Source organism: Puma concolor, chromosome C1 (genome assembly GCF_028749965.1).
Source record: "Puma concolor isolate L17-30 chromosome C1, mPumCon1.1.hap2, whole genome shotgun sequence".
Classification (NCBI taxonomy): domain Eukaryota; kingdom Metazoa; phylum Chordata; class Mammalia; order Carnivora; family Felidae; genus Puma; species Puma concolor.
Genome location: NC_141674.1, coordinates 159,314,827 through 159,332,951, shown reverse-complemented (window position 1 = coordinate 159,332,951; position 18,125 = coordinate 159,314,827). Strand labels below are relative to the sequence as shown.

The window sequence follows — 18,125 nt, the reverse complement described above, 5'->3', positions numbered from 1 at the left end:
CTTTGGCTATTGTTGATAGTGCTGCTATAAACATTGGGGTGCATGTGTCCTTTCGAAACAGCATACATGTATCCCTTGGATAAATAACTAGTAGGGCAATTGCTGGGTCATATGGTAGTTCTATTTTTAAATTTTGAGGAACTTCCATACCGTTTTCCAGAGTGGCTGCACCAGTTTGCATTCCCACCAGCAGTGCAAAACAGATCCTCTTTCTCTACATCCTCACCAACATGTTTGCTGAATTGTTAATGTTAGCCATTCTGACAGGTGTGAGGTGGTAGCTCATTAAGGAACCCCTATCTTTTTATAGAAATAAAATTAACTCACTATAAGGTAGTAGCAGAAAATACAACATCAGTCTTAACTACTAGAAATAGGCAGAGTGAGTCTTCCTCGTTAATGTAGCATTTTATGAAACATATTTCATTTTTTTCTAAATTTTTAATGTTTATTTTTGAGAGAGAGAGACAGAGAGACAGAGAGAGAGAGAGACAGAGAGTGCGAGTGGGGGAGGTGTAGAGAGAGAGGGAGACACAGAATCTGAAGCAGGCTCCAGGCTCTGAGCTGTCAGCATAGAGCCCGATGTGGGGCTCAAACTCACAGTGGTGAGATTGTGACCTGAGCTGAAGTAGGACTCTTAACCGACTGAGCCACCTAGGCGCCCCTATGAAACATATTTCTTTTTTTTTTTTTTAATTTTTTTTTAACGTTTTATTTATTTTTGAGACAGAGAGAGACAGAGCATGAACAGGGGAGGGTCAGAGAGAGGGAGACACAGAATCGGAAACAGGCTCCAGGCTCTGAGCCGTCAGCCCAGAGCCCGACGCGGGGCTTGAACTCACGGACCGCGAGATTGTGACCTGAGCCGAAGTCGGCTGCTTAACCGACTGAGCCACCCAGGCGCCCCTGAAACATATTTCATAATGAAAGCGTTAGAGGAAAAATAAAGATGGCTGTTAGTGACATTAAAAATGTAATCAATTAGCATGGAAAGGATAGTACAATCCCTTAGGCACCCAAGCTGGAAATTTGGAATTATTCTTGATTCTTCTGCCCACACTTAGTCAGCCAGCTCTGGCCTAATACCTCTGAAGTTCATCTCTTTCCCATTTATAGCATCATTTCCAGAATCTATCTGGGTGACTGCAGCAGCCTCTGGATTGGCCTCCCTGCCTCTAGTCCTATGCCTCCTCAGGTTCTCCCTGACACTGATACTACAAAGATTTAACTAAAACCCTTGGGTATCTCTCTATCCACCCCAAGAAGAAAGCTCCAGCTCCTTAACATGGTTTCATGGTTTACACTGGCTTCTAAGACACTACCAGCACTTATTTTTCCATGTCTATCACTTGCTATTCATGCCCGGAAATTTCCATGTGGGGTCACAGCAGTGCTTCTAGTTCCCTTGGGCATATGGTGCTGTGTCCCTCTTTCACAACTGTGCATGCTGCCTGAATGCTTGTTGCTAGACAGTCCTTTCCTTATGACCTAGCTAACCTCACTGCTTCTCCTTTAAGACCCAGGTAAGGTGTTACCTCCTAAAGGAAGCTGTCCCTGTTCACACTCTCATCTCAGAGTGAATTAAGCACACCTCCCTGATCCTTCTATAATTCCTTGTATGCCTATAATTCACTTTCATCATTGTTTTTAATTTTTTTAAAAAAGTGTTTATTTATCTTGAGAGAGAGAGCTAGAGCAAGCACACGAGTGGGGGAGAGGCATAGAGAGAGGGAGAGAGAGAGAATCTCAAACAGGCTCTGAGTTGTCAACACAGATCCTGACGCAGGGCTTGAGCTCACAAAGTGTGAGATCATGACCTGAGCTGAAACCAAGAGCTGGACACTTAACCAACACAGGTATCCAGGCACCCCTCTAATAAATTCTTAAAGTGTCCCCTAGAAAGCCATGAGCTCCTTGAGAGTAGGGAGTGTCCCTCATTCATCATTATATTCCCATTATTGGTGTACTTTGTGGTATATAATAGGCCCCCAGTAGAGGTTTATGTAATGAATAAGTAAATTCTAGCATCAGACTGGTTCATGGAACTGTATGATTTTAATTTGTCGTTTTTCTGTGTTTGAACGAGCATTTATTTATTTATTTAAATATGAAATTGGTTTCCATACAACACTCAGTGTTCATCCCAAAATGTGCCCTCCTCAATGCCCATCACCCACTTTCCCATCCCTCCCACCCCCCATCAACCCTCAGTTTGTTCTCAGTTTTTAAGAGTCTCCTATGGTTTGGCTCTCTCCCTCTCTAACTTTTTTTTTCCTTCCCCTCCCCCATGGTCTTCTGTCAAGTTTCTCAAGATCCACATAAGAGTGGAAACATATGGTATCTGTCTTTCTCTGTATGACTTATTTCACTTAGCATAACACTCTCCAGTTCCATCCACGTTGCTACAAAAGGCCATATTTCATTCTTTTTCATTGCCAAGTAGTATTCCATTGTGTATATAAACCACAATTTCTTTATCCATTCATCAGTTGATGGACATTTAGGCTCTTTCCATAATTTGGCTATTGTTGAGAGTGCTGCTATAAACATTGGGGTACAAGTACTCCTATGCATCAGCACTCCCGTATCCCTTGGGTAAATTCCTAGCAGTGCTGTTGCTGGGTCATAGGGTAGTTCTATTTTTAATTTTTTGAGGAACCTCCACACTTTTCCAGAGTGGCTGCACCAGTTTGCATTCCCACCAACAATGCAAGAGGGTTCCCATTTCTCCACATCCTCGCCAGCATCTATAGTCTCCTGATTTGTTCATTTTGGCCACTCTGACTGGTGTGAGGTGATATCTGAGTGTGGTTTTGATTTGTATTTCCCTGATGAGGAGTGATGTTGAGCATCTTTTCATGTGCCTGTTGGCCATCTGGATGTCTTCTTTTTTTTTTTTTTTTTTCTTTTTTCAACGTTTTTATTTATTTTTGGGACAGAGAGAGACAGAGCATGAGCGGGGGAGGGGCAGAGAGAGAGGGAGACACAGAATCGGAAACAGGCTCCAGGCTCCGAGCCATCAGCCCAGAGCCTGACGCGGGGCTCGAACTCACGGATTGTGAGATAGTGACCTGGCTGAAGTCGGACGCTTAACCGACTGCGCCACCCAGGCGCCCCTGGATGTCTTCTTTAGAGAAGTGTCTATTCATGTCTTCTGCCCATTTCTTCACTGGATTATTTGTTTTTTGGGTGTGGAGTTTGGTGAGTTCTTTATAGATTTTGGATACTAGCCCTTTGTTTGATATGTCATTTGCAAATATCTTTTTCCCATTCCACCACGGTTGTCTTTTAGTTTTGTTGATTGTTTCCTTTGCAGTGCAGAGCTTTTGAATGAGCTTTTTTTTTTTTTAATTTTTTTAAATGTTTTTTATTTATTTTTGAGACAGAGAGAGACAGAGCATGAACAGGGGAGGGGCAGAGAGAGAGGGAGACACAGAATCGGAAGCAGGCTCCAGGCTCTGAGCCATCAGCCCAGAGCCCGACGCGGGGCTCGAACTCACGGACCGTGAGATCGTGACCTGAGCCGAAGTCGGCCGCTTAACTGACTGAGCCACCCAGGTGCCCCTTGAATGAGCTTTTAATTACCCCCTCATAAACCCCTTTGAAAGGTTAAGCAAAAATATACAATTGCTTTGGGCGTCAGTTTAAGAAGAAAGCCAAGATACTTAAAATAATATTGGCACTTGATTTAGTTTTTCTACATATTTTGTTAGTACTGCTACTCATGACTTGCCGTTTTGTGAATAAAAAAAGTTCTTTAGGGGTGCTTAAGTGTCTCAGTCAGTTGAGCCTCCAACTCTTGATTTCGGCTCAGGTCATGATCTCATGGTTTGGGAGTTTGAGCCCCGCACCGACAGTGTGGAGCCTGCGTGGGATGCTCCCTCTACCTCTCTTTCTGCTTCTCCTTCTCTCTCTCTCTCTCTCAAAATAAATAAATAAACTTAAAAAATAAATTAAAAAAAGTTCTTTAATTTTATGTGGAAATTTTCAGTACATACTTAAGTAAATTATATGGGAATTTAATGAGGAAATATTAATCTTTTTAGACTTATTGAGATAAAATTGTGTCTGCTTTGGCTGAATTCAGACGTTTAAGTGACTTCTAGAAAAGTTGATCTATTCTAACTTTATTAATACAAGGTACCAGGAGAAAATATGAAATCATACTGTTGAAGTGTCAGAAATAGGCTGCCTGGAAAAATCTTGTTTGCTATTCAAGAATTACATAACACATACATAATGAAAGAATTTTCTTAGAAAGAACCGGATGACAAGATATAGTCAATTAAACACGGAATGTCTTATCATATAATAACCTGTATATGTTTGAATCTCAAGTGTCAGCTCTAAAACTGTGATTGATTATCCACTTGTCTTTTTGAAAGTTTTTTATTTTATTTTATTTTATTTTTTTATTTTTAGCATTTATTTATTTTTTTTTGAGATAGGGAGAGACAGAGCATGAATGGGGGAGGGTCAGAGAGAGAGGGAGACACAGAATCTGAAACAGGCTCCAGGCTCCGAGCTGTCAGCACAGAGCCCGACGCGGGGCTCGAACCCACGGACCGCGAGATCATGACCTGAGCCGACGTCGGACGCTTAACCGACTGAGCCACCCAGGCGCCCCGAAAGGTTTTTTTAGAAAGTTTAGATGATGGTACACCCCTTAACAGATACGTAATTTCATCAGAAAACCAAATTTTGCCAAACCTAAGCATCTTTACCATATGGAAGTATAGGAAACTATAAAAATGCAGGGGAAACCTTTTTTCTTCAATTTGAGGACTATAATTTTTTTCAGTGGGTCACATTTCCCCCAAATGCTTCTCTTTTTATGTGGACAGTTGAAAAATCCCATGATAATTCCTGCCTCAGGCTTCCCAAATAGCATTCACATGGTGCTTGCAGCATCAACTCCTTTGATTTTTATCTGTTTTATCCAGAGGCAAATTTGATAAGCTACTGATGTCCTGATTTTACCTACCCTAACCAACATAGGCTAAAAACAAGCTAGTTTAAATTGTTTATATATACAATTGACACATGTTCGATGTAGAAAGCTGATATAATGGGGAAAAACTCACCCATAGAAAAAAAATCACCTACAATTTTATTACTCAGAAATAACCACTGTTATAACCCTTTGGCATATTTCCTTCTTGTTTAAAAAAATATTATGATGACAGGTACCTCAACCGATACTCGGCTACTACTTATATCTGCAAAATTTTTGTTTTACCATTTTGGTTGTCAATGTATATTGTATTCTCAACACATGTTGATCCTATAATTGTCTACACTCACATGCTTGAGTGTTGATGTGATTCTGTGAGCATTTAGATATAGTATCGTGATACTAATACCTTTGCTTTTGCATTGTAGACAGCTCACACTGTCTACTTTGGGGTAGGTGGGTACCCTGCTTTCTAAGCCTATAAACTTTATGTTCGGTATACTCTCTTGCCTTTGCTTTTAAATTTTCCTCACTCATCTTTGGTAAATGGCAACGGATTGGTCTGTATTTGGCAGTAATTATAAAGTAGTATCTTTTCCCCTCCACAGCTGGGAGAACATGCTCAAGCCATCAGATTACATGCTCCAATGGTGAATGTATCCCGAAAGAATACAGGTGTGACCATGTCAGAGACTGCTCAGATGGAACCGATGAGAAAGATTGCCGTGAGTCCCTTTCAGTCTTTGTACTGTGTTTGCTTTCACCTTTGTCGCTTTGGCATTTTAATCAATTTGTTAGATTTGTTGATGGACAGAAATGCCTACAATATGCCTCTTGTTATTGAAATTTCTTGGCAGATTCTTTTGTGGATTAGAGGTGATATTCTGATAGGAGACTATTTTTAGCAAGACATTCTAAGTGTGTCCTGCCTTAGCATGTCAAGTTTCTGTATTTTTGGAAGAGACTTTTAACATTAACATAGAATCCTAAAAAGTTATTGAATACATTGAATACAAAATCCAGTTTGGTCAATGTTGGGTTTTATTGAATTATGATGTTAAACCAAATGTCTCATTAGTTTTCTGCTCTTATGGACTCAGTATTTTCCGGGTTACCTTTGGAAAAGTGTTACATTCTGAAAATGGCTTTCTCCAATGATGACATATTTGTAACTGATCACAAGATAAGGCATAGAAATCACACTATTCTATGTGTAATGTTTGGACATTACCATAACCAAAATAAGAGAGTGTATAATCATAGTGCATCATGTACTTCTTACAAATCAGTAATCTGCCTCTCTTGAGGTTTATGTGGAAGTGTTAGAATATGAGAATATTGGAATTATTCTACTATGTAAGTTCTGTGGTCTGTCTAACTCTATCTTTAGTCTCAGACATATTCAGTTTTGTTTAAAAGTTCTTATAAGTCTATTATTTATGTGTTTATCATCTATGGTATCATGTATGAATCAGAATGCCCTTGAGGTTTTAGACATTTTTTCCTGAATTTCTTTTGATAGGCTGCGTCTCGTAAGTTTACTATGAGCTAAGTACAGTTAGTTTCTTTCTTTTGCTCTTAAATTTATATTTCGGAGTTTAGGGAATTGTTTTAATATTTCAGTATTCCAATACTCAGTGGATAGATTTTGAGTGCCTTGATCGTAAACTTAGTTAGGTCTCCAACGGAGATTTAAGTTTTAGTCTATTCTCATGGGACACCTCTATTGTTTGATCATTTTGATTTAATTTTAATTTTCTGGACTGTTCCTAAACTTCTTTCTTTGGTCCAATTGGTATATTTTATGCTTCATGAGGAGAGAACCATCTTCTGGTTCTTTTTTTTGGTACATTCCCCTATATGGTGCAGTGCCTTGGGAGGGAGCTAACATAAACTGGTTATGAGCAAATCATTCCTATTTCACTGTACTGTTCAAACTGTACTTTTCATGGAAGAAATATTGTGAAAGGGAAAGATCTGGCTCCAAATAGGTCCAGATTCATGTTGCATCCATACCATCATCACATGGTGCATTTTAATGTTTATTTATTATTATTTTTATTTTGAGAGAGAGAGAGAGCATGAATGGCAGAGGGGAAGAGAGAGAGAGGGAGAGAGATAGAATCCCAAGCAGTCACACTGGCTTGACTTGAACTCTTGGACCGCGAGATTATGACCTGAGCTGAAATCAAGAGTTGGATGCTTTCTTTCCTTGGGTCTTATTTTTCTTTGAGAAAAATACTGTGATTTGTTTTTGTATCTCCATTTCCTAGCAGGATTGCTGGTATAGTTGTGTTGTGGTATAATTTCCAACTTAAATGTTCTCTCGGAAAGAGATTATGTTGTCTCTAATTTGGATCTGTTTTCACTTTGGAAATTTTACAGAATTACCGGCAATTTTAAAGATAGTGTATGTCTGGATGTCACCAAATTACAAGTCCATGAGTCAAGTACTCTCAGTACTTTGTAAAGCAAACAATAGGTCCTTCATTGTGGCAAGTGAAGAAAATGTTTTTGACTAAATAATAGTGATGAATCATATATTTTATAGTATTTTGTAAACTGTAAGTGTTATATAAATGTTGGTTGTTATTCTTAATTCGGTTCCTCAATGAGGACAATCGAGCAGGTGTTATTATTCTCTCACAAATAAAGAAACTAAAATTGCAAAGAGTAGACTGGCTTGTTCAAGGTTGAAAATATGTGGCAGAGCTAGGGCTAAATCCATCTTCTGGCTCCAAGTCTGGTGATTGCTCTTCATGAAAGACTTTATTTACAGAAGGAGAAAGTTCTACCTTGTGCAAGTTTAAGAGAGAACCAGAGGCTGTGCCACCAGCCAACAGTCTGTGTCTTTATCCCTAATTTACAAGTGGATAAAAATGAGTGCTTTATTGGAAATGCAATGGAACTGAAGGAAATGCTACTCTAGGGAAAATAAAAGGCAACTGAAACAGACTGTTTGGATTTATTCCATGTGAACACCCTGCAGCCAAGTCTAAAGTCATCAGTACAACTGCCTCACAACTTTGCCAATAGACCTTCCGGAAAAAAGCTGGCTGGGTACAAGTATGCAGGCTGCTGTTATAGAAAGGGGTTATGGAAAGGAAGTGAGTGAGCTTTATAAAATATCTGAGCAGGAATTTTTAATCAAGTTTTTGTTTATTTTTTTAAGTGCAAGTAATAGGTGCAACAAGGATTTCTTAAGAGAGCCAGATTTATATGATAGTTAATTGCTCCTGGAATCATACAAGTCATGAATCCTTCAGGTTTCATGGCTCTAAGATGAATCTGACACATGCAAAAGGGGTTTGTAATGAAGCATTCTTTCCTATTTCTCTTTGCCTTATTTATTTATTACTACGTGTTATTTATGGAGAAGTATAAAAAAAATCTAACAAATCAGGAAGTTACAAAAAGAATCTTCATGCTTCTTTGTGCTTTGATCTCCTGGCCACAGCCAGATTTGTACAAGAAAGAGAATAATGGCCTTGATCAAAGTCTTTAGAAAGTGCTAATATAGGGAGACAAATTGGCCTCATTTTGTTTTCCCTTTGTTTGGAACCCTTGCAGGAAGTAGGGAAGAGAGCTGCCATTTGCTGGGCTCCAATCACTATTTTATGCAATTTTTACCTTAATGACACAAGGTAGATGTGATGACCTGACCATCTCCTCAGGCTTTTAACCTAGGTCTAAACTGTATGCCCATGCAGGTTTTAAATATAATCAAAAGCAGAATGAATTGATAATGAACTCCTTTGTACTCATCACCCAGTTATATCAATTACCAACTCATAGCTAATTTTGTCTTACCTATATCTCTTTATTCTTATTTTGAAGCAGTTTTCACACATCGTATAATCTTATCTTTATTTCATCTATCTATCTATCTATCTATCTATCTATCTATCTATCTATCTATCTATCTATTTACTTGAGGTGGGGGGAGGGTACAGAGAGAGAGGGAGACACAGAATCGAAATAGGCTCTGAGCTGTCAGCACAGAGCCCAATATAGGACTAGAACTCATGGACTGCGAGATCATGACCTGAGCTGAATTCAGACGCTTAACCAACTGAGCCACTCAGATGCTCATATTTTCTTTTTGAGAGAGAGAGAGAGAGAGAGAGAGAGGGTGCAAGTGAGTGAGTGGCAGAGAGAGAGAGAATCCCAGGAGGGGCAGAGAGAGAGAGAGAGAGAGAGAAGCGGGTTCACCGGAAGTGGGGATCCTGTTTTTCCCGAAGTGGGGCTTCAACTCACCCACTGTCGGACTTGAACCCATGAACAGCGAGATCATGACCTGAGCTGAAGTCAGATGCTTAATGATTGAGCCACCCAGGCGCCCATAATCTTATCTTTAAATAGTTTAATATTTAACTCTAAAATATAAGGACTGAAACAGAGCATAACAATATCACAACCCACAGCTATGAGTTAACAACCATTAAAAAAATCAGTTCTTAAAATTCCCCAATTGGTTTTTTATTATTTTTTGTGGTGTCATTTAAAGCAAAGTCCAAATAAAATCTATGCATTGGAATTAGTTGCTGTCTTTTGATTTGTAGGTTTACCTTCCATTTCTGTTGTTTACCTCTTGCAATATATTTGTTGAAAAAACCAAATTACTTGTCCCGAGTTTCCCACAGTCTGGATCTTGCTCATTGCATCCCCAGAGCACGTCCTTTAACGTGCTCTTCTGTCCTGTAGTTTTTGGCAGCTATATTTACAGCAAGGTTCCTCAACCTTTGTACAAATGACATCAAGGGCCAGGTAGATCCTTTTTGCACGGAACATTATACATTGTAGAATGTCTAACAGTATCCCTGACCTCTGCCTACTAGAAGCCAGCAGTACCTCCCATTTGTCACAACCAAAAATGTCTCCAGACAATGCTAAATGTCCTGTGGGAGCAAAATCTCCCTCCACTAGTCTAGTTGGGAATAACATTAGTCTAGAGGCTTGAACAGATACAAAGACTTCTGCACGTGCGCGCGCGCGCGCGTGTGTGTGTGTGAGTGTGTCTGTGTGTGTGTGTGTCTGTGTGTGTGTAGGGGCACAATACTTTGAAAATACAGGTGCATATTTCCACTAGGAGGCATATAATGTCTAACTATCAGCCATTGATTGTTGCTAACATCCATTTAGTCATAGTTACTTCACTTCAGATATGTAACAGCTGTTTATTAGTTGTTTTAAATTGGAACATTACAATATGATGAAGGATTAAACAAGGCTTGCCCAGAAATCATTTTCATGAGACATGACACTTCATTCTATTGTTTCTGCAGTCATGGTACATGGGAATCATTACCTGTGGACAAATGCAGGATCAGCCTATGAGTGTGACTTTCATTTTTCTATTTCTCAGAAGATTGTCTACACGAAGGGGTCTAAATACGTTATGCCCCTAGAAATCATTTAAATATAGTAATGATGTTGGAAAAGCTCCAAGGAAGGATCTAATTCTTTTCCCCAAATATTTGAAAGGATCAGGAAGCTCGACCCTGTAGTTCATAGTCCTGATTGTCGGATCAGACCCCTAGGTTATAGTCTTTACCCTTTCAAGCTTTCTAAGATCAAGACACTGCGCTCCAACGTAGAGCACCTTGTGTCTATTCCAGACATTCCTTGTACAGAACAAAGAAAAGTGTATAAGAGTTCTCTCAGGGAGGCAGGGAGAGGGGAGGGAAGAGAATGGGCCTGATGATGAGGAAGGCAAACATAGTAAGATTCCACTAAAAAGATTATCCTTGAGACAAATTTGTGTTGTATGAAAGCTTTTCATATTGTTTGGTCTTTTTGTCTGCTGTGTTCCAATATGCATAAGGTATTTTTTGATTATTCTATTATGTGAGAACGATTTCTGGTTATGTCTACTATAAAAAGCTGTGAAACAGGTAAAAGTTCATTTTCTCCAAGTTATTTTATTCTTCAGTCTGGCTATCTATAAAATGGCACCTACTATTAAATAGCTGTCAATTAATTTTTCCCCCCAAGGAACAGGAGATTCAAAACTGCAGTCCATTTTACTTCTAATGGGATTAGCATCAAGGAAAAACCACTCATGCAGAGTCTAAGATAAACATCAGAACAATGCAGCAATTATGGGTCATTCAGTTAATATATTACAGTGACTTTAAGTTGCTCAAAACTAGTACAGTTTTTCCCAGTTAAGAGAACAGATTATTTTGTTTTTATCGAGTGCCATATTAGAGTGATGTTGGTGTGAGTAAAACTATTGCTAATTATCACTGGTTTGCAGTACTTCTCTTTTGATACTTAGGAATGCCAAAGAAAGGGTAAAATCCCTATTACAATGAAGGCTTTCTTGCTGGTAATCAGCAGTATTTGGTCTGCCTGCAACTGGGGCCGCTTTGTCCGTGAAGTTTTATTTCTATTGACTTTCTGTCTTTAGAATTCAAACATTTTCCTTTATATATCTAATTGCTGAAACTCCAAATGGGAAACAGGAATAAAGAGGATGATTCAAGTCATTCTGTAGACTATGATGGCTCGTAAAGAACATGCTTTTCTTCAAACTCAGTTCCATGGTTAAGCTGCCCCTTCAGCCTTGCTCTTACTGTTCTCTTTCTGCTACTCCAGGTGAGAAAGCAGAAGCAGAGAGACTGACACCCTTACCTATCACATCACAGACATACCTGTTTTGGTGTTCTTACAGTCGAGATAGAATTCAGAGCCCCGAAACCTTGGGGAAATAAAAATTTCTTATTTAAATCTCCATCAGGGGCACCTGGGTGGCTCAATCAGTTAAGTGTCAGACTCTTGTTTTCGGCTCAAGTCATGATCTCGGGGTTCATGGGGTCCACCCCACGCTGTCAGCACAGAGCCTGCTTGGGATTCTCTTTCTCTCCCTCTCTCTGCCTCTCTCCTGCTTGCACGCATGCTCTCTCTCAAAATAAATAAACTTAAAAGAAAATAAATCATCATACAAGCACATTATAAATATTTATTAAAAGCTCCCAAGGGCTGCCTGGGTGGCTCAGTCAGTTAAGCAGCCGACTTCAGCTCAGGTCATGATCTTGCGGTCTGTGAGTTCGAGCCTGCGTCGGGCTCTGTGCTGACAGCTCAGAGCCTGGAGCCTGTTTCAGATTCTGTGTCTCCCTCTCTCTGGTCCTCCCCCATTCATGCTCTGTCTCTCTCTGTCTCAAAAATAAAAAAAAAGTTAAAAAATAAATAAATAAAAGCTCCCGAGACCCCTCTCAGCTGTTGTCCAATTTCTTTGCTCCCTTTTATAACAAAGATACATAGAGTGCCTCCATTTCCTCTCCTCTTTCTTTCTTGAACTCCCTGAAAACAGCAGTTTCCACCAATCTCCTGAAAGCATTCTTGTCAATGCCACCAGTGACCTTGTTTTACTAAGCCTAATGGCTCCTGTTCAACTGTCACCTTATCAGAGAGCTGCTCCTCACTATCACTCATTTATTTTTGAGAGAGAGAGAGAGAGAGAAAGAGAGAGGGAGACAGAGTATGAGTGGGGGAGGGGCTGAGAGAGAAGGAGACACAGAATCTGAAGCAGGTTCCAGCCTCTGAACTGCGGGGCTCAAACTCATGGGTTGAGAGATCATGACCTGAGCCACAAGTTGGACGCTTAACTGAGCCACGCAGGTGCCCTGATTGAATAAAATATTTTTTTAAAACATTGTGGGAATTTATTTTTTTTTTAAGTTTATTTATTTGTTTTGAGAGAGAGAGAGAGAAAGAGAGAGAGAGAGGGTGTGCGAGCAGGGGAGGGACAGAGAGAGGGGGAGAGAGAGAGAATCTCAAGCAGTCTCCTCACTGTCAGTGAGGACCCTGAAGTGGGGCTTGATCTCCCAGTTTGTGAGATCATGACCTGAGCCGAAATCAAGAGTTGGACACTTAACCAACTGAACCACCCAGGTGCCTCCCAACATTGTGGGAATTTCTACCTCACTTGTAATTTTGTTTATCTCTTTATCCAGTTCTTAGCAAAGTATCCAGGGAGGTGGATTTCAATAAATGTATGTTGGATAGAATGAAATTCTAATGAAAAGGAACGTAGCACTCTGTAGAATAACTAGCTTTCAGCATAATGACGTTCATGCAGCAATCATTTGCTGATGAATCTTCAATTATCTGGAACAGTGTCTCGATAGGAAGACTGAGCCACACCATTTCTAGCTATGGTTTGCAAGTGGCCACTCTCATAATTCTAGTGGTGCGGGTACTCTTCCTGTCTCTTCAGTTAAAATTTGCGTGTTTGTTCTGCCCAGATGAGTCACAGAGGATCACTGTAAAGAACAGATAGGAATAGATAATGTGTTTTCTCTTTTTGGCTTCTGCTTCCTGAAAGCTACTTGGATTAAACTTGATTTTAGTCCCATGGTACTAGGCCTTGGGATTACTGTGTTTGCTTTCTCTCTCTCTCTCTTTCTTTTTCTTTCTTTTTAATGTTTATTGATTTATTTTGAGAGAGAGAGCAGGGGAGGGGCAGAGAGTGAGGGAGTCACAGAATCTGAAGCAGGCTCCAGGCCCTGAGCTGCTTGCACGGAGCCCAACGCAGGGCTCGAACTCACGAATGCGAGATCCTGACCTGAGCCGAAGTCGGACGCTTAATGGGCTAAGCCATCCAGGCATCCCTGCTTTCTCTTTCTAGGGTGCTGAATTGCTATTTCCATTTTATAAAACTTATTATGTATATGCTTTTTATTGAAAGCCATTGTTAATTATTTTTGAAGAGTGGCAGGAAATACTTTCCTCTTGTTTTGTTGTATGTTGCTTTATTTCCTTGGTGCTAGTTCATGATGGCAGTCACTTTGGGGATTTGAATTTAACTGGGGAGGGGGTAGAGTGAGTTCCCTGCTATATTGTGGTCTATTTTTTTGGTGCCGACTCTCTTGTTTGTTCTGGTACTCCGGGAAAGCTTTGTTTCCTAGCATAGAGTTTCCTTGAATTCCTGGATCATACCAGATTGAAGTCCTTAATAGAATATGCCATTACTTGCTGAAATCTAGAGTTGGCCTCACCACTCCAGACTCCCAATGTGGGATGGGAAACTGAATGGAAGAAACGAAAACTTTGCTTTTTCTCTAGAGTTATTTATTTTCCTTTTAAAACTATCTTTCTAAGAGTTTCTATTTCTTTCATTCAATTTCATTTTGTTTCTGTAATTTTTTGCTTCTTCCTACTGCTTGCTGTGAAGCTTCTAAGCAGTAGCTACATCTATTGTGATGCTAGGGATGTGCATTGTGGAGCCACATTGCCTGAATTTGAAATCTGGCTCTCCAGTTTACTGGTTGTATGACCTTTTTTAAATTACTTAACCTCAGAAAGGTACATATATAGCATCAATAGAATAGAAATCTATAAATGGGAGTAATAGTGTCTACCTCATAGGGTTGTGATAAGGATGAAATGAGTTCATACATACTGAGTACTTTCTGGCACCTACTTTTCAGTCTATGTTATTGATGGCTTTTATTGTCATTGCTTATTTAACTGTGGGTAGTACTTGCAACTAAGTGCTGGTGGCCAAACTAGCAAACTTTTTCTGGCAAATCATTACTTTGACTGGATTAGCCAGAGTAACTAACTTACAAGGATGAGGCTAAGACCTTGAAAGGTCTCAGGTATCTTGGGCAAGACTTTTATCAGTAATTTGTTATTTTCCTTTAAATCTTACCTTAAGTTTCATAATCTACCTTTAAGATGTCTCCCCTTTCTTTGTAATAAATTTGTCTTCTTTTCTATGTGCTTTTTGACCATTTTGCCAAATTCTGAGACTAGAATGTACTCACAGCCCTCTTGTCAAGATAATAAAGAGTAGTGTTAATATTTATATCTTGCTCTGCTGTGAATGATTTCCATTCTGGGAGTTCCATGAAGTCTTCAAGCCACTTCAGACCCTTTAATTATATGATTATCTAAACATGGTACTTTCTTGCTCAAATAAAATCATTAGCATAGAAAAATTTTAAAAATCTTCAAGCACCACACCAATCTTGTATGGATATTTGGGGGAAGCTCCCATTTGTAGGGGAACAAACACATACATTTGGCATGTGGAGAAAGTAAGGAAGGGAGAGGGAAGAGGTGGTGTGAGCAAGTGTGTTCTTTTTGTGAATTTTTGTGTCAGATAAGCTTTAGAGGTCTTGGGCTACTTGATCGTTGTCAATCTTTCCATTAAGACAAAACTTGGAAGGTTGGGTTTCTCTGGTTTCTTGTGCATTATCTCTTCTCTTAAATTTTCTCTCTACTTAAAATCTTGCAGGACATTTCAGATACATGATGGGTTTGCTCCATGGGTAAAAGTTTATGAGGTTAGACTCTTGACCTGGTTAGGAAATAAACCAAAAAATAAGATTTTAGGTATCTGCGAGTCCCAAAGTATTGTGACTTCCTATTTCCTGGGGTTGGTAATAGAAATCTTTAAGGGAAGTAGAATCTGTTCATTTCTTATTTTGTTCAGGGTGAATAGTTTGGAACCATTCCCTCTGTGTGGGTCTCCAAATATTTTCAGTATTTAGCTGAGTCAGGTAGTTCCATGCAGTCTTCCCTATGGGCATATACCGCAGTTAACTATGCACAGAATAGACCAGAAGGCTTGTAGGAGTTGAGGCAGGTTCTTGGCTGATTGAGAAGAGATTCATTATCATTGTGGATGGAGACAAGAAAGCTGTTCCTCATTCCCGGTGTTTAACTGCTGACCTCTGACCATCACAATACTCTCCCTGACGCCCTCAAGCTGGCCTTGTTGTTTGTTGGGGGGAATGAGGCGTGTCAGAAAACTTTTAGTCTTGTCAGTGGATACTGTTGTAGTTCTTCCCTTTCCGGTTTTATGGCACTGGCTCTCAAAAGGCAGGACGGCGAGAACAAGTGATCCTCTCAGTATATTTGTCCCAGATCCTTCATATCTGCCATAATCACCTTAAGTGAGGTAGTCACCCTCCAACCCCAAATAAATTTTCCTCCAAACAGATACCTTATCAATTACAAAGACAGGGTTTTCTAAGATCTTTCTCCTGCTTAAAAGGCTACACAACATACTCTAGGAGCTGTCTGGCACACAGGGAGGGGAATTGCTGGCCAGACTCAACTGGCCTCTTGCATCTCTTGAAGTGAGAATTAATAAACAGAGCTGTATGACCCTTTGAAGGCACATTTGTAATACCTTCTCAATGAAGAAAAGACAGCAGTAACCCTAAGCTGATTCTTAGACTACTAAAAAAATAAATTAAAATTCAGAAGAAATTAAAAATTTTAATCAGCTATTTTAAAATGCCTTCCATTTTATTATATGATTAACTAAATGGAACTTTGGCTATTTAAGTACACCTAAGTATTAAGACACTTAGTAGTCCAGTTTTAAAGTTTTGGAGATGAGAATATTTGGGGTTCTTTCACTGTACAAAAAATGGAAAAGTATCATTTGAGTGTTCATCTTTCATTAAAGTGCACGTTGTTAACTCAGGATAAGTTTAATAAAGTTTCAGCACAGGATTTTGTGCACTGCTCCTGCTTGAAGGAGACTTTGAGACTGTTTAAGGAATTATCTGTCCACATCTATGAAACCTCAAAGCAGGTTCTTAAATGAAAAATTGAGCCACAAAGTGGGACTCTATTGTCTAGTCTTTGAACCCTTATCTAAGGCATACCTTTTGCTTAAAGAGAAATTTGAAGATAATATGAGAATCATTATGAGAACAATCTTTAATGGAAAAAAAAAAAAGACCAAGAAAAATATCAGTTTGAGAAGGAGGATATTGAAGACCATAAAAGGCAGAAATTCAAAATGGTTTTGAAAGCTTTTTACCTAAAAAGTTCATCTGTGATAAGTCAGTAGCAATATCTAACATATCTTGAACACCTTGAGTAATGATCCAGTTCCTGCACTAAGTGTTGGGGATTCTAAAATGGGTAAGACAAGGGGCACCTGGGTGGCTCGGTCGGTTAAGCATCTGATTTCGGCTCAGGTCATGATCTTAGTCTGTCAGTTCGAGCCCCGTATCAGGCTCTGTGCTGACAGCTCAGAGCCTGCTTCAGATTCTGTGTCTCCCTCTCTCTCTGCCCCTCCCCTGCTCATGCTTTGTCTCTCTCTGTCTCAAAATAAATAAAAACATTAAAAAAAAATTTAGATGGGTAAGACAGGATCCTAGAACTTAAGAGGGTGTCATTATGTTGTGGGGGAAACAGATAAACAACCACTAGAATGAAGCCTTCATTCGGAATCACGAGAGGTATGTGTTTCAAGTATGGGGACACACAGGAGAGGGACTATCAGCATGTTATTCCTGCAAGGGACATCCTGATTTTTCCATCTTGAGCTAGAAAACCAGAGTGAAGCATCTGGTTAATAGCATATGTGTATAATGTGGTAATAGTTACTTGTGCTTGTAGAACACATTATGCTTTTCAGAATGCGATTGTAGACATTGTGTTTTGAGGTCCCTCTACCCTGTGAACTAAATTATGTAAATGTATGGATAAAGAAGTGGTAACAGAGACGATAAGCAGCTTGAGTAAGAGTAAATAGCTACTGAGTGGTCCCATCCCTCCTAACTTAGAAGCCTGTTTTCAGAAAGGAAACAACCCTCTGGCAAAAGAAACAGCCCTTCACTTCTCAAAGCCTGTTTGGTAGTACACTAGCTATCTGGGATGTTATCTGTATTATGTAAAAGAAGGTTCCATTTTGGAATAAGTTAAATTCCTTCTCATTCTTTAGCTCTGAGCTCATAGGTCACTTCTTCAGGGGAGACTTCCCTGGGCTCTGGACTCCCCCCTGCCATGCATTCTCATAGAACCCTGCACTTCCCACATTAGCACACAGCCCAGTTTGTAATTTGTAAAAGGAACCAGGTCTCTTTTGTTTTCCAGTATATGCTCAGCATTTAGTGTCTAACATGTAGTAGTCACTGAAGAAGTGTATGCAGAAGGAATGTCTTAATTTAAGATTTGTGTGTTATTTTCCTTTTTTTAGAATACCCAACATGCGAACAGCTTACCTGTGCCAGTGGAGCCTGCTATAACAGCAGTCAGAAATGTGATGGGAGAATTGACTGCCGAGACTCTTCTGATGAAAGCAATTGCAGTGAGTAATGTATGCAAGATGTGCAATGGTGTGCACAGTCATTTATGCTGGCCAATTCCACAGTCTCTTCCCGAATTTGTGTTCGGTGAATTCATGTTGGTAGCCTGA

At 39.7% G+C, this 18,125-nt stretch overlaps 1 protein-coding gene across 2 annotated transcripts in view; it reads left to right on the top strand.

Annotated features, from left to right (window-relative positions):
• The window catches only part of LRP2 (LDL receptor related protein 2), a 198,578-nt gene that overhangs the window by 42,866 nt on the left and 137,587 nt on the right, over window positions 1-18,125 (top strand). For both annotated transcript variants that reach the window (XM_086718833.1, XM_086718832.1), the window contains exons 4-5: window positions 5,563-5,679; window positions 17,907-18,017. In XM_086718833.1, the coding sequence (XP_086574959.1) occupies window positions 5,563-5,679; window positions 17,907-18,017 (228 nt within the window). The remainder of the gene's footprint in view (window positions 1-5,562; window positions 5,680-17,906; window positions 18,018-18,125) is intronic.